Source organism: Sander vitreus, chromosome 19 (assembly GCF_031162955.1).
Source record: "Sander vitreus isolate 19-12246 chromosome 19, sanVit1, whole genome shotgun sequence".
NCBI lineage: Eukaryota > Metazoa > Chordata > Actinopteri > Perciformes > Percidae > Sander > Sander vitreus.
The window spans coordinates 12,124,860-12,148,749 of NC_135873.1; the positions used below are offsets into that span (position 1 = coordinate 12,124,860).

Consider the following 23,890-nt stretch of genomic DNA (forward strand, 5'->3'; position numbering starts at 1 on the left):
ACAAGGGACCTGATTAAAACTGACACACACACACAGTGCAGACATGGGAACCCATTAATTTCAGCATAGAGTACTCTAATGTGAATACATACAGGCGCCCACACATGATAAAATTGGTAAACAACCAACTGAGAGACTGGGGAAAAGAAAATTACAGAATAAAAGACAGTGAGTGTGTCTGTGAGACACCTTGGAAAATACAAATATGTACCCTGAAGATATGAGGACAGAGAAGACAGATAGAGAGACCAGACAGAGAGAGAGAGAGAGAGAGAGAGAGAGAGAGAGAGAGAGGGGTGGGGAAAAAGGAAGGAGGCAAAAAAAGGAGGAAATGGCATTCAGGTACAAAAACGGGGGGGAGGGAGAGAGAGAGAGAGAGAGAGAGAGAGAGAGAGAATGACAGATAGGCCAGTGTTAAAAGAAACAGGGAGGTATATTGTGAAAAAAGGAAACAGGGGACCAGGTGTATATAAAGGAGGAAGAGAGGAATCTGATTTAAAAATAAATGAGTTAGGGAGGGGCGAGCTCGATGGAGGAATGCGCAACTTAGAAGCGACAAATAAAGACAAGATTTCCATAGAGAGCTACTGAAAAGGGAGAAAGAGAGAGAGAGAGGGGAAGGGTGTAAGAATGGGAGACAATATGAGATGTACAAATAAATGGAAAGGGGAGGGGGGCTGAGAAAGAAAAATGACAGAACAAGAGTGTAAAAATTAGATGAAAGGATAGAAAGTAGAAAGTGAAGGGAGACCTGAAAAAACAAATCAGCAACACGAGCGTGAGCGAGAGAGCGAGAGAGAGAGAGAGAGCGAGAGGCGAGGACAAAAGGAGCAGAAAGAACAAGAGACGAAGAATTCGGGGAGGAGAGAGAAAGGGGCAGCAAATAGAAAGCAGACACCAATGTGAAAACAGGGTGAAAGACGACACGGTAAGAAATATGAAGCTGCAAAAACAAATCAACTAAGAGCACAGGGAGAGACGGATCGAGAAAGCTACACGGGGGAGAGAGATGAGAAATGACGGAGAGAGAGAGAGAGAGAGAGAGAGAGAGAGAGAGAGAGAGTGAATAATAACTAGAAAGAAAACTAACGCGGAGGAAAATATGAAATGGAACTGGGAGAGGGGATGGAGACAGCGACAGAACAGACAGAAAGTGAAAACAGAGGAGGAATGACGAATGAGAAGAGTTAGAAGGAAGGGAGGAGAGAGCGGATCGGATGGAAAAACAACAAACGACGGGAAAATGAGACTGGGAGGAGGCTCGTCGACAGCGGGGACATTCAATTATAGACAGACAAACCCATCTGTATGCATGCAGACACACACACTACAGAGCATACATGTACTGTACACCTGCATATAAAGTCTGGCGCACATACATACAAATTGATAGTGACAGCAGGACATGAGACAGAGGAAAAATGGTGAGAGGGATAATGGGGGGGGAAGATATAGTGGGGCAGAGGGAGGTACAGTAGAGATCAGAATGTCACCCATTAGTGTACATGGTGTTATCCCGAGAGATCAAATATGGTCAAATATGTAGTTGGTGTTCCTGAGGAGATGTACACGAAATACAACATGTCACTGCTCTCTTTATGGCTGACAACACAGCATGTTGTGGCCCTTTGTGAATTTATTGCCACGCAGAAAGTGATAGTGTACGCAGGTAAAGAGCTGCTACTGCCAGAAACTGTAGTGTGACCAGATATGGATTAATCAGGAGCCAGGGGTCAACAGACTCAGTACAGGAAAGGTAAACTGGAGTGAAAAATGTGTCTTTATATTTAGATATTTAGAACGCATTAGGCTGTAAACGTGGTGTTCTTTTTCAAGAATGGGCATAAATTTGTGTCTGTGAAAAATGGAAGTGGACATACGAAAATGGAAAGAAAAAAAACTGCAGGAAAGACCTTCAGGCTGCTTATAAGAGGTGAGGAAATATATGTAGCTACCTATATTTATAGTTTTCAACTTAAATACTCTTATCTAAAATAAAATCTCTTTATGCACAATTAAAGGCAAAGTCCTGGTTGACATCAACAAAAAAGTAAAGTATGCTATTGAACCGTGTTTGTTTTTCTAGCATGGCCTTAATAAAACTTCAATGATCAATTGTACTTTGACGTTTTTCACTAAGGCGAGGACGGCTGTATCACACATAGATATGTTCATAAGAAGTGTCTGTAGTAACTCCATAGCTCGATGTCCAGCTGCATGTCAGTGTCATCAATGTAAAGATGTAGACTGTCCCAATGTGCGTATCCTGTTTTTTTTTTTTTAACTTTTATTATTTGGCCCTATAATTTTTCTAACTGTTCCATAATGTCACTAGTTAATAAGCTGCTCGGATGAAGTGTACATTTAAAGTTACATCTCAGCTCTACATTGTAACTAACGTGCCTTTATGCCTTTACAATTTTCTTTTTTACAATCACTTTGCTACTAATTTCAGAACCTTGACGTCATTTTTCAAAACTCTAGACACAAAACTCAAAACGATCATCACTTGTATCACAGGCTGTCCAATGTTCAAAACATTGCATTGTGCATTCATATCTTTAAAGAAATCTTGCACAATCATTGGTTCAAAAACCTAATTTATTGTGAAATACCACTGAAAAGTTACTTTAGATCACCCACACACAAGCTACCCATAGTTTCACTGTGTCATTGTTCGTTCATTAAATATTGTAGTACAAAATAGGTGATACATGTTTCATTATGGTACTACATATAAATACATCCCTGTAAAAGTACTGCAGTAGTAGAGAGAATAGTACAGACCAATGTGGTACAAATTTTATATATATAAATAAAATAATTGAAAAACAATATAAGCAATTGAAAAAAGTATTTTGTATTAAGTATTTAGCATTTTGATCGGTTGACTGATTGGTTGTGAGTTTTGTGTCTTGAGTTTTGAAAAATGACGTCAAGGTTCTGAAATTAGTGCCAAAGTGATTGTAAAAAAACTAAGTTATAGCACCCAGAGCTAGATTTGAATGGATCCATAGCAGGTACAACAGTCTGCAGATATGGGCTGAATCCCACCCCCCTTATTTGATAACTCCTCAGTCCTTGGATGAACTGGATATTGTTCTGTCCCTCCCCGGTGAAGGCCGTCTCAAAGCTCTTATTTCGTCCCCGAAGACCAGGAATCGAGGAGGGATCATTAAGGAGCTATAGGCGAGGACACACGAGAGCAGCCTTCCCGGAAGCCGTGCAGCTGAAGGAGTTGCTAACACCGCCCACACAGCTGACGTATTCATGTGACGCATCAGAGGATAGGACGTCTCATCGCTCTAAAACACATTTGCTCGTTGCCTCTCTCCTCTGATGATTTCCTCGCGTCTCTCCCGGGCCTCCTTGGTGGGAGGGACTAATGGCAGATACACACCGGGCCGATAATCGGCCGTTGGACAGTGTGGCGAGGACTTGAGTCTGTTCGGTGTGTTCCGTGCCGTCGTCCCTCGGAGGAGCCGTCTGCCTTCATTTTGGCCGACCTGATATGCTCTGTTGGAGACAGGGCAGTTGGAACTCACCCGGAAATGGCAAGCGGGATGAGCGTGACCAAGCCTCTCAAAATCTGACGAAAATCTTTTAAACTGACCTTTGTCGATCTGAAATGAAGACAGATTCAGCAACTGCATGGCCTATTTCTCGCTTAAAATGTTTTCAGAAACACGTTTTGGTGAACTATTTTAGTACAATATGAGATCGTATTCTGAATGAGTCGCCAGTAATGGCCGGTTGACAAATCAAAAATCCGAAAGCAGCAGCAGCAAGACCCATGTGACGGGTTCATCCAATCAGCTGCAGATTTTCATTTTTTGGGCGACAAAACAGATTAGCGCCGCCTGCTGTTGTGGAGACGTATCTCGTCTCGTCGCTTTGGTGTGTTCCGAGGCACTTTTTTGACCAACCCGGGGAGACTGATCAGTCCAACTGCCTTTTCTGCCAATGGTCGGCCCTCTGGTTGGTGTGTAACTGCCTTGAGACGCGAGGAAGGGAGGCAGGTGGAGGCTTCGAGGAGGCAATTTAAGTGCTATGGGACGTACCCATGGACTTTACTAATGCTATTTTGCACACACAGGTCATATTTTATTTCATACTTTGTTTTCCAACTTATCGGTCCTCTTATTAACGTTCAAGTGGTGGAGTTTCTACTTGACAAAATGTCAAGAAACTCATGTGCTTTTTTTTTTGGCTATATTCCTCCATTAGATGTATACACTTACTATTCCTGTAGCAACAGACCAATTTCTCTACAGGAATTATGTAACTTCTCTCAATTATTCGGGTAATTATTGCTACTCTCATAACTGGAAGGATATCTATATCAGAGATCTATATCATTGTAAGTGAATAAAGACTGAGTAACAGAAATTATCCCAAAAAATCTATCACATTGATTGCCTGTAATGGTTTCAGCATTTCCCTTTACGACACGTGGAACCAGGAGCAGTTCATCTGAAAATTGAGTGTGACAGGGCCTTTCGGAGTGCGCTCATGCACGTTTCACCCCAATTTTCAATAAGCTTTTGTCTATGAATGACGACAGATTTTAGTGTTCAGCACATTCGATTCTCCTGGATGAGCTGCAGGAACAGGACGAAAAACTAGTCCTGCTGTATTGACCCACATGTGCAAAGCTATTTAAAAAAATAAAAAACACCAAACATTCCTCAGCACTTTCAATTGTCAAATATCTGTGATTAAAATATTTCTGACTATATTATTAGTAATGGTTTCTGTGCAGGTTGTATATTATTAGTAATGATTTTTGTCAGGCTATTTTGATAAATGAAATTACAAATGATAGGACGACACAGGGAGAGAGAGAGAGAGAGAGAGAGAGAGAGAGAGAGAGAGAGAGAGAGAGAGAATGGATGAGAGGCATCAGAGAGGCGTCGTAGGGGAAAAGAAAGTGAGACATTAATTGGACAATACTACCAAATGCATGAGCAGAAAACTGAGTGGTAGGTGCACTAATGGAGGAAAGGGAGAAATAGAAATGTCACTCCGTGAAATACTGAGCTAATTTGGGCCCATAATTACCATGGCAATGAGTGTCAGCGGGGAGCGGGACACATTGATCTGACCAGAGGTTATGTGAAAAAGACACCAGGATGGTTATACACACACAGTCCTGAAAAAGGACGCATATAGTGACAGGTTCATTCTCTGTCACACACCAGCCTAATGCACACTCTGGACGGGCACACGCACGCACGCTCTGCAGGAGGAAGTCAGCTCGTGTGGATGGTGCTCCAGTCTCCACGCATGACCCCTCATGGTCAAAGGTGGTTTCTTTGGAAATGACAATCTATACGGCTGTGTGTGTGTCTGTAGCTGCAGTGCTGGTGGTTTGCCCTCCTGCATGTGTGTGTGTGTTTCTGGTGTTCAAACACCCAGTCAGGGGTCCTAGGTGTTACTAGAGTTAACAAGGCGGTATGTGAACAGTGTGCGTGTCCCTGGGGCTCTCTAGATTTTGTGCATTTGTCACCCATCACAGTTTTTGCACTCTTTCACACCTGTAGTTCGGTTCAGTTGATTCAGACTGCGGGAAAGAAAAAATTGTTGCCTTTAACTGGACAGTTTCGGTGGCCATGCATCACCATCACTTCCACCACATCAAAAAATCCTAGTTAAAATATGTGGGAGTAATTCATTTAGAGGTTTTGATTTGTATTATTTTTGTGACACAGAAATTCAAATTTAAACGGGCACAATACAAAGGCGACTGACTGCTTTGTTTACGGCAATGAAGAAAATGAAAGATAATGGCGACAAATCATGACACTGTCAAACTGGGGCGGACCGACGTCGGCTGTGGGATGTTTATGGTGAGCACATGGAGGAGTTTACGATGATGTGGGACGCAAGACTGACACACTTCCTCTAATTAGCACTCAACCCATTTTCAAACTGGAAATTGTTCTTTGGAGGATGGGGCACACAGTCACACACAAAGAAAACAGACAAACACACACACTAAGACTCATTATTAATACATTTGAGTGACAAATGCAAATGTGTTCCAATAAAAGAAACAAACAAGAGGAGGCTACATGTTGGGGTGGGCTGGTAGAAAGAGAGAGACAGATGTGAATAATGCTGGTTGACACAATGAGGAGAAGAGACAACTGATTTTTAGGATGACAGTTAAATCCTTTTCTGATATTCAAATTCAGACCGGTAAGGAATGAAAGAGGATGAAAGAGTGAGGTCACGTAGCTCCCCGAAGGCTACAAATACTGCCAGAGTAAGGGTTTTAATTCCTCTAGAGCTACAAGGGTAGCTTTGGATTAAAAAGCTGTTCACTGAAAAGCACATGACAGCGGGAAGGAAGGACAGAGAGAAGGCAAAGTGGGGAAAAGGAAGAAGTGAAATGAGGTGCTTACTATCAGGAGGAGGTGGATAATAGGAACACGGAGGAGAGAGCAACAGCGGGATTTGGTCTTATTACTAGCTGTCTTTTTGTGGAGACAGAAGGTGGGACGGAGGGGAGAGAAAGAGGGCGAAAGAGGAAAAAAAAAAATAAGGAAAGGAGATATGGTGGGAATGTTTAAAGAGGCTAAGAGGATGGGAGAAAGGTTAAGAGGACATCAATGGATGGACGAGTGGATGGAGGGAGAGACAAATTGGATAATAAGGTAATAAAAAAATGAGAAATTAGGAAAGAGGTTTGGTAGGATGGATAGGAAGAAAGAGAAGGACAGAAGATGGGTGAAATGATCAGCCATGATGGAGTGATTCGCTACGGATAAATGGAGATCTCTGTGAAAAGCGACTGATGGATGGATCCGAAAGCCAAGTGTGATCGCTGCTCCCTTGTTGATGCAAACAGATACCAGACAGACAAATGAACACGCAAGCCCTCTTCATTCACCCTTTCACTTCTGTTCAGTATGAAGAAACGTCAGATCCCCCCTTCTGTTTTCCCCTGCAGTGTACGATAAAGTCGTGTTTCCCTCCATTTTATGAGCAACATGGTTTTGGGCTTTTGGTAAATTGTCATCATCATCCACTTATCCACTAATGGGAATAAAGGCTTTTTCACTCGTGCTTCATGGAATCAGCTTCACATCTCAACCAAGCTAAACTGATCACAGAGCTTATGTGGCAAAAGGTTGGTGGATACACTGAATGTGATGAGTGCCTGCTAAGGAGAAATAGATTAAAATACTAAATGTCAAGTTGCAAGCATTAATACTCTCCACCTCTCCTTCCCTCCTTGCTTGCTTGTTCCCAAAGCACGCAGTCCATGCCTCCCTGTCAATCTGTCAACAGGGCTGCCCTCGCGCTATGACATCCATCACTCTTCATCCTCGTGTCTCTCTCTCCCCCCCACCCCATCTCTCGCTTCACACCTTATTTCCTCTGTGTACCCCTTCTCTTTCCGACTTATTCTCACCTAAACATGTATGTTTCCCCACATGTGAAAGCAATAAGTATAGGCTTTTTCATTCGCAGCGGTTGTGACAAACAATACTAGTCACTTATTAGTTGAGATATTCTAATATGATTACACCATGTGAAAATCTTCCTCCAGTGTTTTCCCAGACGGTGGTTTGCTCCCAGAGTAGCAGCAAAACTTTCACACACGGAGCTGCCAAAATAAAAGCTACTCTCCCTTCATACTTCTCGGGATTGCATGAAGCTAGATTCATATTTATACAGTATGATCATGGATCATTTATTCTAATTTGTATGCATTTTTAATTTAACATTTAATGTTTTAAATGCAATTCCAAAGTCTAAAGAAATCCTAAAAATATATAATTGTTTTTGTTACTGTGCTTTTGTGGTTGTTCTTGGGGCCAGTTTTTATTGTACAGTTTGATACAATCCAGCATATCCATTATTCTTTGGCAGACAGATCTGTCAGCCACAAGGGGCACTAGCTCATTGGGCGTTCCCACCGAAGATGGGCGTGCAACGGGTGCGTTCAGGTACTGGTGAGAAGATGAAAGGCAGGAAACGGAGATGAGTAATAATTCAATTACCAGCCTATAAGATGGCAAACACTGCACAGTGATTTATAAAAATATGGGAAAGGATTTAACAACTCTGTTCTCTGTGTTGGCACCCCCCGCTGTGCCAGTGTTGTGGCTTCCTTTAAATTAATGAGTGGGTGCTTTTTCTGCCAACATGCGGTGCTGTTGTCTGGCTGATTGTGGCCTTACAGTCCATTATTAAGCCTCGATGATAATAAATGAGTTCTGGTATCTATTAATTCAAACGCATGCAAAGCTGTGTACACAGCGTTAAAGTGGAGGTGCGAGCTCTGTGACAGCTGGAGATTTTCTTTCCTGTTTTTCTTTTCTTTTTTTTATTATCTCTTGACTTTTAAGGGAACATGGACATGAACGTGCACAGAATCACAGAAAGTTTAAGAGTTCCACAACAACCAAGCAAACTCCATTGCTGATGAAGACCATGCAATACTGGCAAAAGCCTTAAAAACAAAGATTACAGTAGGTGGACATTAAACTAGGATTCAGTAACTGGACGGTACTTAAACCAAGTAGCTTTAAGCACCTAAATGTTAGATTAACAGAGAGTGGGATCTGACTGAAAAACACTTAGTTGTCCCAGAATAGAAAACCGTCTGCAGTGTAATGAACACCACCAGACAGACAGTCATAGTGCAGACACAGTGCAACAGCATGGGTCAGACAAGCAATTGTGGGTCAGACCTTTGAATGAAAGTTGAGTAATGGTTCTTTTTAATGCTGCTCTACTTCTCTCAGTGTACACAATCTAGCCTCACTTGTTTGTTTCTGTTGTTCTCCGTCTCTCTTCTCGCCTTTATCCTTCACCTGTCTGAGAGCGCCATTAAAAGACAATAAGAGAACAAGGTAGAAAGCTCTCATATCCCGTTCCCTTTATCTATTCTCTGCCCAGAAGAGAAAATGAAGTCAAAGAGATGCAAGGATGGAGCCATTACTTATTCAACCTGTTGGATCTTTGCTTCTGTTTTGTCCACAAACACCCATCAGTCTACTGTCTCATACATCTGTATTAAAAACATGTTTCTCCTGACTCGTCCTGATTCATTGAGCTCTTCCATTTCTATCCATTTTCGCTTCCTCTCCTATTTTTAACCCTAACACCCCATTGCACTAGCTCTCCTTCTGTTCTGCTGTCATCCTCGTTTCTCCATAAAGATTGAAAAGCATTTGACACTCTCATGCTTTGTACAGGAGAGCTGATGTTTGTGCTTAATGGAACAAGTTACCTTTCCACTTCAGTGTATGACCCCTGTCCTCTCCTGTTGACACGCAGCAGCTCTTTCACAGAGTTGAACACACTGAGCAAGTGGCAGCATTTTCAACAGCCCTATTAACACTTCTTGTGTGAGCTAAATGTTTGACGCCACTGCAGCATTCCTTAAACTCTGCTGTTCGCCCATGTGCTTCTGAGATTGGGGAGTCCTGTAGTGGGGTATCCGTATTGAATATCAAAAGGGTACAGAACTCCACTAGTCAAAGTGAATTACCCAAGTTGACCAAAAGCCGATAGCGTGACAACTTCCTCACCCTCCTGCTGTCCACCTTTCAGTGCGTCGCTCAGCGGCTGACCTTGTCACGGCCCTTGGGTAATATTTTGATCCTATGCGCGTGCGCAGGCTAGGGGTGGTACGGTTCATGAAAATACATCCGAACCGCTCGGTTCGCTTGTCTCGGTTCGGAGTGTGTGTGTGTTGCACGGTTCGTCAGTACACTGTTAATGTGCACTAACCACTTATTGCCGTAGTGCCCACTTTCGACACCTATGTTAAAACACTTACTGGAAACGACAAGGCGGATGAGCGTGACGAACGCAACACATGGCAGCTGATTGGACGAACGCGTCACGTGGTTCTTGCTGCTCCCGAATTTCAAAACAGACTCTAATGGCGTCTCGTTTTGAATACGACCGTGTTTTACGAAAATAGTTAACCGAAAAGCGTTTCTGAAAACATTTTAAGCGAGAAATAGGCCATACAGCTGCTTAATCTGTCATCATTTCAGATCAACAAAGGTCACTTTAAAAGATTTTCGTAACAAAGATTTTGTAAACAAAGCAGAAAGTCTTTGAAATGTGGAAAGGTCACAGGCTATTCCATGGTAATTTGTTTTTGAAAAGCACTATACAGTGCAAGCAGCTATTTTCACAGTGAGAATGCCACATAATGGGGGATGTTCTCCAAATAGCTTATATCTTTTGGGCCTGCGTCCTCAAATCCGGTGTGAGTCTGAAATGCAAGCTGCTGAGTTAGATACAGCTCAAAAAGCCAAATTGTCAGATACAGGTTTTATCTGAATGTGATGATTTATCTAGGTTAATGTTAAAATGAAACATTTGGTCTGATCATTGAGCCACACAAACTGAGTGAATTAAAAACAACCACCCCCCAGGGGACTAATTAATGGACTCAAATCCAATTGGAATAAACCTGTGTGCACAACACCGTTTCAACAACCATTTATTTCCCCTCCTCTCTCGCTCAAAACCAAGAGACAGATGACTTGTTCGAACTTGTTCGATTGAAAAGCTACCGGCGCAAGTTGAATTCAATCACATCCGAGTAGTCAAAAACCACCGCGTTAAGTCTCCAAGCAGCAATGGCAGTATTTTATTCACGACACCCATGACAAGCCATAAGAAGGAGAGAAACGCTAAGAATCTAGAGGGTCTCTAGGAAATTTATAGTTTCCCAATTGCAGTAAATTTGACAATATCATTGATCAGCTTCCCTGGTCTGCTTGTGTCCACTGCTCAGCTGTAGATTGCGGATTTCTGACAGGATACTGAAGGAAACTGAGGGCACATTCTTTATACTACTTGTTTCCTAGCTTCCCTCTACTGCTAAACGAATTACATTTCACTAGTAGCAGCATTTTTCCATGATTAGCAGAGTCAAGCCTACAGCCATAACCATTGAGCACCCACGGCTTTTTAAGCACTGTGCTCTGCTAAGGTCAAAGGCACCATTATCTCTAAACATTATCTTTTGACGCACATGGTTTGATTTGTTTTCATTCTGATAAAGTACCGTTTTATTCCTATTAAACCTAGTGTGCCATTTTTATCGATTCAAATTGGCTTTCCTTACCATTTCGTTACTGTATTTGTCAAGCATTTTTACACAGTTAAGGCCGAAAAAAAGCTATAAAAGAGAATCAGCAAACATAAGCATTAAAGAAATGGAGATGACAGCGGGTGATAGGGAGAAAAAAAGAAAAGTGGGGGTGGGTGCACAGTCTAGGATGAAGGGCAAAAAGGACCCGACAGCAAAACGCATCGAGGGATCAGACCTCATCAGAGAGAGAGATTCATGGAGATGTGAGGAGAAATGGCATATATTGTGTATAGATATACAGGATGTGTGCCTGTGGATGGATACACAGAGCGCTCATATAGAAAAAAATTCTGTCTTCTCATGTGTGTACACTCTCAAAAGACGATAACTGGTCCGCTCACACAAAGGCACACACTCTCAAAAATAAAATACAACTAAATGCACATGGAGATCCAGATGAACACTTATTCAGTCATGCAGAAACACACATGCACACAGGAAAATCATGTCATCCCACTCACAGACCTCATATGGCAATGCACGTTTATGATTGCAGCGCTGAACTATATAGCTCATCATGTGACAGACCTACTGTATAATTTGAGTGCCGGTTGATCTCTGCAGCTGTGACTATAAGCACACGTGCTCACACACTTTGATAACATGTTATCTCTCATATTACCATAAAGCTCCATTACCTGATATTTTATTTACATAAACACTGAATAAAACGACTGTTTATGATGTGAAAGACATAGTGCTATGAACCCCGCTTGAGAATCAACAATCCACTCTGAGCTCTTTACAGCATTTAAGTTCATTGCTCTCATTTGCGCTTGATGGACCACCATACAAAACCCAGCTCTCAAAAGCGGATGCAATGTTGCACAGAGCATACATGTTGCCATGTTGCTTTGCAAGCCACGTGTATGTACTCAACTTAAACCGTCTACATTTTTTCAAGGAGAAAGACTTATGTTGCATAATTAATCTTGGAAGCAAAAAGCTTAATGTGCCCAGTTGGGATCTGGCATTTTACCACTCACTGCTGAAACTGGACAGTATCTCAGTCTAGAAGAAGAATGCGCCAAGAATGTGTTCAATGCATCATCTCAGTGTTTTTTTTTTTTTTTTTACTGTAAACCACAAACTGTGTTGTTTAATAAGACTAGTGCAGTAGTACCGTTTGAACGGGTCGATTGCTTGGTCTCGGTCATTGCTTGACACTTGACAGCGCGCTTCCTTTGGTCCTGAGCAATACAGTCGCCATGACATAGTCGCGTCTCCTAGCAATGCTAAAGTAGACACGTCATCTGCTAACAGCTATCTATTTGGGACCAGGCTATTTCCGGTAACAAAACTGTTCGTTCTGAAAGTTGCATCACTGATGCTTGAAATGTTTGAGTTTGCAGCTATGTAACATCAGCAGGCTCTCTGTCTTCATCTGATCTTAAATGTACTGTAGCTAGTGACGGAGAGTGAGCTGTACCCAGCATGACGTCTGAGCGGTCTAACAGCGAATAGGGGTCCCCTCTCAATACACTACATAGTGTGTACATAACTACACTACAACTAATATATGTCCCGTTGATCCCAAGAGCTCGCACTCAATACTGCACTTCCTTGCTGTAGGTCCACAGCAATACACCTGCCAAGTGTGTTATCGATTAGCAGGAACAGTTGTCGAGAAAAATCGAAAGACAGACAGATACTCCTTCCATTTTAGTTAGATAAAATCCGAAGTTGATTCTTTAAAAGTTTGCACCTAACACGTCACTTATAATTAAGGGGGTAATGTTATTTTTGATGTTTTCTTCTTCTTTGTGTTGCATATGTGCTCACTATCAGCTATGCACAGTCACATTCTTGTTATATTTTGATGTTTGACATCTAGTAGTTACATTAAATCCCAAGTAGGATGAGTTGCATGTTTGGCATGACATGGCAATAAAAACAAACTGTATAAAAGAATCAAGGCTCGATCACTGCGAGTTGTCTTTCTGCCGCCCCATCAATTAAAAAAAAAAATCTAACTACTTTGAAGTAAGCATACATTTTCACCAAATCATCTCAACTTGCAAACTTTCTCCAGACTGTGAAAGTGATGTGTCTACTCTTTGTCCACATGTGATCTCCTTGACGTACAGCAGAGGCTGAAAGTTATTTTAAGATGAACCCTACCTCAATCCTTCCGGTGTCTGGCTGGAAGCCTCTGGACGGGTCTTCGGTCGTCACTCTGCACTGGATGGCACAGCCGTTGACCCTGATCTTGTCTTGTCTGAGGCCCAGTTCTGGCAGGCTGCGGCCCTCACACACACGCAGCTGGGCATGCACTAGGTCCACACTAGAAAGAAAGGTGAATAGATTGAGTCAATCCCTGAACATGGTGCGAATAGCCCTTAATTCCCCTTGATGTCACTGTGGAGAACATTTTCTGCTTATACCAAGGTTTTAAAGACCAGTAAGGCCATTTATTCAAAATAAACATCTTTAGCTATCCTTGGCCTCAGATCTGAATGGGGAGAGTGTGGATCAGCAGTGGATGTGAGGATTTTCTACCCAGCACTTCTCATTTGATTAAATGAATCCGTGATGTGTGACAAGAAAACAATCCCTCATGGATGCCTCTTAATAGCATAAACAAAGTGGGTAACAAAAAAGAAACTTTAGATATAATTTGATGTTGTTGAAACAATGTCCCCTGGGGAAGCAAGCAGGATAAGGAAAATAGCTTTACATGTGAAAACAACTAATACATTAGGAACATAACTTGTTTATTAGCGAGAGTCAAAGGCAACTAGACCAGTGTTTTTTTGCTCTTAAAAAGTAACATTTGTGTTTAAGTTACACTGCAAGTCTTGGCTTACATGAACACATGACAAGGCGTTGCATTGTAAATCCCAGCCTCAGGCAGGTCTGGGACTAACGCATCTGCAAAAACCTGGTTGAAAACTGAGAAGTGTTGCTGGTTGTTTTATTCAACTTTATTAAAAGAAAAAAATATAAGCAATACAAAAATCATGTTTTAGTTGAATAAATGCCGTTGTTCAGTAACAACTAACATACACACCGTTTAATGTGCAGTACATTTGTCAGAGATTTTGCACAGGAACACACACACACTCCCCCCCCCCCCCAAATAAGTGTTACATTATGCAAATTTTAATTCAGCAATTTCCCAATATTAGAAAGAATTGAAATGTGAGAGGGTCAGAGAGAAGTTATTTTCTCCATTTCCATGAGTTGTAACCCTTAACATCAATTTTGGCTCATCTGTATGCATTTATTTAAATGTAAAGCTCAAATGAGACTTGCTGGGTTAAGCTTCATGACCTTGCACAGTCTAAAGCATAGCCAAAATGTATAAAAGTATTTTGTCATCGTTGTTTTCTGGACACATTTTTAATGCAATGGACGAACAGAGGATGGGGGACATATAATTCTTAACTGGCTGTGTCCCTGCTGCACACGCTGCCAAACATAAAACACACTCCGACAACTGGGAAGCCTCACCACCTTGAAGAGTGAATGAGAGACAGAAGGCACACGCATTAGCAAACAAGCTCGGATTTTGGACACCGTCTTGGCTTCCGTCTCCTTAATGTCTCAATTAGCTGGTATCCTCATTCTGGCCAAACAGAAGGACAATTATGCATCAGCCTGGTGTGAAATGTGTTGGTGGAATAAGCAGATCTAATCTTGATAACTTGGACAGGCGCTAACGTACTGTTTTTATTAGACGTTCATGAATATGTTCGCATTTTTGAAATGACACAGCTCGGCTCGCATCCTTAAATCATAAAAAGGACGAGAGGAAATTAGTCACTTTGAGTGGTGCCCCTAACAGCAGTTATGGAAATGATTTTCAGTTCCCCAGTACTTCATCTTTTAATCAGAATACCAGTTTGTTTCCAGACTCAGCTAACTAGTCTTTGTTGGCTCTAACACATGGTCACCTCCCGGGGCTACAGCCAGTAGGCGATATGAGGGGGGCGTATGCCATCCAACCTCGTTAGCAACAGACCAAAAATGCATGCCCCTTGTTAACATGCAGTCCGCCCTCTCTATCCCCTGCAGCAGAGAGTGTGCAGGGGCAAAGTGGTTGTTTAGTTCAAAGTCTAGTCAGCCTGACTCGTCGATCCTTTATCTGACTGAGGTTTGTCAAAGTTAGAATCTATGGGCTGAGGGTACTGAAATAGCTGTAGTATGCGTAGTGATAAATCCATGGCACTGTTCCGTGGTGCTGAAGTGGCAGACAGATTTTGTGACTTTTGGTAATGTTGAAATATGGCATTTCTTTGCCTATTAATTGGTTCTGTCAATTCTTACGAGTATTTGTATATTCATGAAAAGTGAGGAAACAGAAGAAAAACAGCCCTTAAAACACCAAGTATCCAAATTTGAAAAACACTAACTTATGGAGGTAGCATAATAATGGATCCAGTTTCACAGATGGAATTCCTTATTAATATCATTAATGGTATTAACAGGACCAACTAAAGATTTCAGAGTCCAGAGTCAAACACTTGGCATCCAAGCATGGACTTTTTATATTTATTATATATAAATCAAGTTTGGCCTAGTTCTTTTTTTACTCACACAATTCTTCTACTTTGAAAACATAAGGCAAGACTTGATTGAATAAAGACCCTCGAGGATTTATAGCATTCATTGTATACAAATTTGACTCAGACAAATTAAAGAGCCCGCAGCAACATCTGTCCCTAAGTGCAGCCAGTTACAGAATAAAAGTCCCTTGTATCATTAGCAAGTTCCACAAAAAAAGCCGAGCTACACAGGAAGAGGATGATATGCCTTCAGCGAAAGTAGGAGTTGGGAAATGCACTACAGCACTCTCAATACAAGTGTGATGACAATAAAGCTGCTGTAACAGATGGAACAACTCTATGTTAGAGAACACAGAGGATTAACCAATGACCATGAGGAGGATTGACCTGAAACATCTGTACAGAGGCAGGGTCGGGAAATATCGCCATCAGTATGTGTACTTCCAAATACATTACCACATCTGAGAATAAGCATTTCAAATGGACGTTGTCACCATATAAAACCATGGAAACCATCTAAAGAACACATCTATAATAACTGCCACCCAAACACTGAAACGGATACATTTCCTTCATGTATCCAAAACATTACTAAGCATTATGTCCTCCTCTGGTAGGGGAAGTTTGCTGTCACAAGGCAAGACAGACTATCTAATAACCACTCAACCTACATATATTTGTCCTTGGTTGTATACAGTCATATGAACAAATTAGGACACCCATGCTAAAGTTGACTAAAAAGAGGAATAAAAAAAAAAAAAATCATCTTTAGGAAATTGATCTTAATTGCCTTAATTAAAAAATGAGGGAAAATCCAATCTTTAAGGACACCAATTTTCTTTGTGAATGAATGTCTCGTAAATAAATAAATGTTATTTGTTAAGAACCTTTTAGGTTTTATTTCAGTTTTAGCTGGTTTGATTTGCATTGGGAGATGATTTTATGGAAAGTACCCCATGCCAATCTCTAGGTATGGTGAAGGGCATGTGATGATGTGGTGCTATTTTAATTCCAAAGGCCAAGGGAACTTTATCAGGATGCATAGTATCCTGGATCCATGAAATAACTGGCCATAAAAATAAAAATCTGCCTGCCCCTTTGGGAACATTTATTATTTACGATACATTAATCATTCACAAAGAAAATTAGTGTCCTTAAAGATTGGATTTTTCGTCATTTTTTTAATTAAGGCATTAAGATCAATTTCCTAAAGATGATTTTTGTATTCCTCTTTTTAGTCAACTTTAGCATGGGTGTCCTAATTTTTTCACATGACTATGTATGCAAGCTTCTGACATGAATAAATCATCCTTATGTACAAAACATAAGCTGCAAGAGTACCCACGAAATATGTTACTTTACTGCTCATAATTCTAATCTTAAAATCACTTGATTGTATTTTGACAATAGCTTTCTTTTCATTATTCACTAGTTTCCTGTATGCTTTGGCAACACAGATGTAATTACATGCCATGCTAATAAAACAAGTTGAAATTGAAAAATCAATGGTGTGTGCACAATTATTAAAGTAAAACTATTGTCAACAGGATTTAGGGGAAGGGCAAAACTCAGAAATGAATTAATCAAATGGAAATTATGAAAGTGAAGTGAGAAGCAGTTTTATTTGATTGGCGGAAAACCAATATTTTATTGAACTTATTTGTTTGGAGTTCTTACGCACACTCAAACTATAACGCTGTTACTTCCAATTTCCCAGCGAGTAAAAGTAATGACAATAAGAGCTATACGATACCAAAAACTACAAACTAAAGTTTACTTGCATTTCTCGTTATACAGATCGTATGCAGATGTATATTATGCCTGGGAAATTATTATATTTTTCATTTGTTGTAATTTAATTATCAATAAATGTGCCCTGTGCACAAAAAGTTTAAGAAATATAATTATTTACCATACAATGGACTATGAGAAAGGGACACAGAAACATTTAGTGAAAAGAGTAGCTTTAATCCCAGATTCATTTGATTTGAGACATTTTCTATTGACCATGACTAAAAGGAAAAGTAAAAGTAATTTTAACTAAAGTTGTTCCACCTGCTTATTCACAAATCTAATCGTAGAGTTCGACTTCTTCCAACTCTCTCCATATTGTGCGTGTACCCTGTCATGTAGGTACCCATCAAGCACGGTGCACACAGCAGACTACACATGGCACTTTAATTATATTTTGCCTAGAGCCCCAGCAACCAAGAAGTACTCCTGAGTTGCAACGCTACCTGGCCCACAATTTGCTTTGTGTCAATGAGTTGGTAGAAAATTTGATTAAACTGAAATTTGTTCTGCTTACAGCATGTAAGCACAATATTAATTGAAATAATAAGGTCTTAAAACTAGATTTTGACTCAGCCCCCCTCTACAGAATAGGGCCTCAAGATTACAATTACTACAATGTAATGCAGAACCTGCCTTTAGGCCTTTGTCATTTCAGGTGATAGAGGTTAAGTAGTGCATCTTTCCCAAATTAGTGAATAATCACATTACAGCAAGCCAAATGGAACAAAGTGGAAACTCCAGACCCCTTTTTTGTGAATGTTTGCCTTTCCCTTTCTGAATGATGACTATATATATATATATATATATATATATATATATATATATATATATATATATATATATATATATATATATATACACACATACACACACACACACCATCTATATAGCTACACATCTATCCAAACCTCCATTTTGCATTTAAAAAAAAAAACAAAGAACCCAAAAAACGGCAGACTAAATACTGTGTCCATTCTTTGCCTTTGTATTGTCCACATTGTTTTGGCACACTTTGAGGTTCTGATGTTTTAAAGGTGTGAACCTATTCTTCATTTCTGACCATGCTAAGGCATGCATAAATGTTTTAAGATGCCAAGCCTAATATTGCATGTCTACTTCCATGCCTGGCATCTCTGTTTGCCTCTGTCTTTCTTAGTGCTTCTGAATAGCTGCCAAGTTTATATTTGATCTCTGACAATTCAAAAGAAAAATGGAAACCCCCACAAGTGTTATAGAACATATGTCTAGTCACTGAATCTGATCTTTGAAATTCTGTCAGTGCCTGTACCTCACAGCCATTTTGCAGTTGGTCCTACTGTGTGCAACACCCTTGCTTAAGGCTTCCAATATGTGTGTAAATATCTACAATTTGCTCTCCCACCCGCTAAGAGATGCATGTATTAGACCGCAGAACCACATGGAGGCCCAAATTATTTACAGCCCTGGCTACATTCCAATAAGTACTATATATGGCTGCTGAACACACATTCAAATAAAATATTACGTCAAAGTCTGTCTTCAGTTGGTCATATGTTTTCAAGGAAGTCCCTGGTGGGAAAAAGCATCACTTTAAAGGAAACCTAGTCAAATCAGCATATAAACGGTCCTGGCAAAAGTCTAAACTCCGATTGAACTTAACAGTTTTTCTCCAAGTAGCTTCAAAGACGAAGAAAAGCTTTTCATCTGAAGTCCAGGTCAATGCCATACACATATAGTTATCTTTTATCAGAGCTGCAGCAAGTCTTAACAGTAACACCCTCAAACCTGACGGAACATTTTGTTGCAGCACTTGATGACATCAACATGAATTGGGGGACTTTAACATCTCATTGTTACACTTCATGAATCATTCATTTTATCTGACTATGACAACAAGTATTAGCTGTTCCCAACTGTAACTGCATTATTATTGGGGCTATTAATATGGTGATGAATATGTATTGATTGTTTCTTTTGCCTTGATAGGTTTGATAATGTATAAAATGGAAACTGGCTAGTCCACCCAATGGCTCACAGCATCTACTTTTGGAACCACTGGTTTAAAAAGGGAGTAGTGTGTAGAATTTAGGGGATCTTTTGGCAGAAATGGAATACAATATTCACAATAATGTTTACATTAGTATACAATCACCTGAAACTAAGATTTGTTGTGTTTTTCGTTAGCTTAGAATGAGCCCTTCCTATCTACATAGGGAGTCCCTCTTCCACTGAGCCCGCCTTGTTGCACTGCCATGTTTCTACAGTAGCCCAGGCTGGACAAACCAATCACTGGCTTTAGAGAGGGCCTTTCATATTTTAAGTATACTTGACGAAGAAACTGAGCCTTATATATGACAAGTAATATCAGTTTAACTTCAGTATTATAATTTGCAATGCTGCTAGCCTAGCTTGTCCAACCCACTTAAACATGTGGGTGCAATTAATATGCCATTCAAAAAAGGCAGAATGCTTTCATATGACAAAACTGCGTATATGCAATTCAAAGCATTCAATCATTTAAATTCCCCTTTAAAAGAGGATCATCACAGAATCACTGCAGGTCATCTCCAGAGTCAAGAGTGCAATGAAGGTTTCATTCAAATGTAATTCTATTGAAATTCATTCTCTTGTCGGCCCTGAGTTATGCAGGGGGTTAGATTGCCAGGGTTGAGGAGATCAGAGCGGAGGATGTATAATGTACTGACCTATGACGGGGTTGAGCACCTGTCCACACAAAATTATGCTCTTTTCCATTCCCTATGTTCATTAAAATGTATATACATATATGCATACACAAATACCTAAGAAAGCATTCATAATATCTGCCACTTGCACACATGCAAGACTTACCCTTACTGACTGGACATGTCCCTACATTATCGCAGTACATGGAAAATACATTAGCCTAATACTCACTAGAACCTGAGGACACACACCCACACACACCGCCCCCCCCCTAGTCCTATAAGTGTAGTCCATACGTTGACCTTCAGCACGAAGCGCACACACTTTCTCAATCTGTCACATGTGCGTACGCACACACACCAAGATTATGAAGGCAGAGTACTAATTGCATATCATTTTCAGTCGTTTCGCTCAGAGCTCGTTAGCAAAGGAGAAGACGGTGGCTGCACGCCCAGAACTAAAAAGGAAAGAGGGAGAGAAAGAAAGAGAAAGGAGTATGGTGAGGACCGGAAGGCAGCTTGTTGTGGCCATACGAGATATAGAAAAATTCAAGAAAATGTGACAAACAGGCAGGGTGGTAAAGTAAATGTTACTCCACTCTTGAAATCCAACAAGAATGGAGGAGATTGAGAAATACATAAAAAGGAGACAAGATGACCGCTATACATCCCCAACTCAATGCAAGAGAGCGAAAAAATTAAGCGAGGGGAAGCCGAGGGAGTAGGAGTGTGGAGGAGGATAAAAAAAAAGCTGGATGCCAAAACCCAACAAGAGCAGAGTGGGAAAAGTGGGAGCGTGGAAAAGACTGGATTTGGCATTGCTCAAAAGGACAAAAGGAATGAAGGGGCGATAGTAGGAAGCAAAAGTGGAAGGCAGAGAGAGGGAGTTAGGTTGGGAGTGGGAAGGATGGATGGAAGGAAGAATAAGACGGATAAATAGGAGAGTGGGACAAGAGTGATAAAGCTGGGATGAATTGAGGATGGAGTGAGGGAGAAGCAATGACTCAGAGTAAGGCTTGAAGGAAATAAGGAAGTGAATAGGCAACAGGGAGAAAAGGCTAGCTTGGCGCTCTAAATGAGGTATATAATGTTAATAAGTGAGCTTTAGCGGTACTGGTAGGTGGATTTTGTTACCTTTCGACAGAACTAGGCTTACAGTCTCCCAGTTTCCAGCCTTTATGCAAAGTTAAGCTAACTTGCTGCTGGCTGTAATTTCATATTGAATGGACAGATATGGGAGAGGTATCAATCTTCTTATTTAACTCTGAGCAAGAAAGCGAATGAGCCTATTCCCCAAAATGTCAAACAATTTTAATATAGCAGACGCAAGAAGTGAAAAAAGGTGAATGGGGGGAATGGAGGGATGGGAAGGAGAGAAAGGAAGGAAGAGAGGAAGGTGGGTGTATTGCAGAAGAAAAGGGAGAGCCAAGCACAGATAACACTGCAGGAAAATATGGATAGTCTGAGCAAGAAAGTGAGAGAAGAACAAAGAACCAGTCAATTAAAAGTATTATAAATACTATCCTATTCCCCTCTATTGCTTATTCATTTCACTCTCGTCCTCTCCTAAATACCCCTTTCCTTGCATTGCTTCTCACTTCTGCCTTCTGAAGTCCTTTAGATCTTCCATTGTCTCCAGCTCTCCCTCCCCACCTCCCACATGTGGCCTCGAAATGCAAAATATGTACTCCTTTTGAAGGGAACACTCGATTTTATAACTTAATTTGAGTGTTAGTCCGTGTGTGTGTGTGTGTTTATGTTCACACAAAACGGGTCTCCGGTAAATACACTTTTTCAAGATGGCTCCAGGGCTAGTGGTAAAGAGCAAAGCAGAAATGTATTTCTCATTTCAGTAAAACTAACACACACACACACACACACACACAAACTCTAAATAACTGGAAATATAGCCAATTGCTTCCAAGTGTGGCCTGCAGGAATAGAAATGTAGAAAAACAGAGAGGGAATAGGAAGAATGGACAAACACAAACAAAGACAACAGTAGAAATCAAGAGGGAGAAATGGAAGAATGGGACCTGGAAGAAAAAGAGGCCCACAGAGAGAAATAAGAGGACAAAGGGAGATGGAGGAAAGATTGAAGGACAGATGGAAAAGACAATAAAGACAGGTAAATGCAGCGAGAAAGAATATGAAAGAAAAACAAACAAAGATTAAGTGAAACGCGGGCAGAGAGTGGCGGAGAGGAGGAATGCGTCGAGTCACCCATGTTGTTTTGTATGAAAGCAAACAGAAGAAAAAGAAGAGGAAGCCTGGCAAGGGGAGGTGAGAAATGGAGACGGATGGAGGGATGAGAGAGGGAAGGAAATAAAAAATTGAAATCATTGTGGCATGGGGATGGCATTTTGACATCAATTTAGCTGGCAGCCAAAAAACTATGCTGCCTGTTTGATATGCAGATGCAAACAGAACATGGTTGGAGAAGGAGGGTAAATGGGGGGGAAAGGGATGAAGAGAGAGGGGGGGGGGGTATTAATCACAATTTATCAACGTGAGGAACAAAAACTCTGAATGGGAAGGAAAAAGGATAGATGGTAAATGGACCGCTGGAAAGCTGAATATATCTTTAAATTGGGTCACTTATGTAGTATAAATGTGAATTTTTTTTTTGAAATTGGTGCCTTCTAGGCCGAGAAAAGCCAGGAAATGTCTTTTTGGCTCATGTGGATGAAAGACACCAAATCCCAGAAAGCACTTGCTTCGCTGCTCTGAGTCCACTCCCAAGCCACGCCTACCGTTTACAGACAGACAGTGAGACAGTCAACTCAATTCAACTGTGTTTTATTGTCATTTCAACCATATACACGAAACAACGTTTCACTGTGGCTCAAGTGGTTACACAATTCAAATATATAAAAACGACATTATATAAAAACGACATACGAAACACATTATATGCTCCGTAAAGTTCAGCTAACACATACTAGCACTAGGTAGGCTGTAAACAGTATAAACACAGCTGTAAATTTGCGTGGAATGTAAAATGGTCTCATCTAACAGTCACAAACTCCACCAACGGTTAGCAGTTAGTTGGATACAAGCACCCCATTTCTGCAACAGTCCGTGTTAAAAAAGCCCACCTCCACTAGCTAGTCTTACCCGGTGACAGAGCACCACTGTTGTTCAGCCATGTTTCCACAACAACAAAAACACAGCAGTCTCTGAACTTGCGTTGGGAGTTTCGCTGAAGTTGGATGTAGTCCAGTTTGTTGTCCAAAGAGACGCTTGCAAGCAGGATTGATGGGACAGGTGGCCGGCTAGCGTTAGCTAGGGACATCCTCCGCGTTTCACCGCTGAGGATACCCCCTTACCGGTTAGCGTCATCGAGCAACACCGCAGGCTGATGTGCTGGTCTCCGTAGCAGGCGAAGCCTGTCAAGTATTCCGGCTGACGGCACCGCAGTCTGAGGTGCTGGGCTCCGTAGCAGGTGAAGCCTGGCACAGGTGGCTGGTTAGCGTTAGCAATCTCGGGAAAAAGCCGAGAGTCCAACCCCCTATGGGCTATGCGGAAGTACTGGCTGTAGTCCTTTGCCTCTGGAAAAATGTATACTGATGACGTAGAACGACGATTTTTGCGTCACCGGTAAAAAAAATTCCAGACCCACAATACAGAGATCTCTCCTCTCAGGGGGACATATGAGAGGGAAGCACGGTCATTCAAAAATACTACCGTGTTTCTGCTGATACAAAGCTTAATGCTAAATAGGTGAAGTATCCCTTTAAGTATATGTTTAAAAATTGTTCTGGTAAACAGAGAATCAAATGGAAGACAAA

General features: G+C 41.0%; 1 protein-coding gene across 1 annotated transcript in view; it reads right to left on the reverse strand.

Annotated features, from left to right (window-relative positions):
* Positions 1-23,890, reverse strand: part of pcxb (pyruvate carboxylase b) — a 312,422-nt gene that overhangs the window by 199,104 nt on the left and 89,428 nt on the right. The window contains exon 11 of the mRNA XM_078275766.1: positions 13,256-13,418. Coding sequence (XP_078131892.1) covers positions 13,256-13,418 — 163 coding nt within the window. The remainder of the gene's footprint in view (positions 1-13,255; positions 13,419-23,890) is intronic.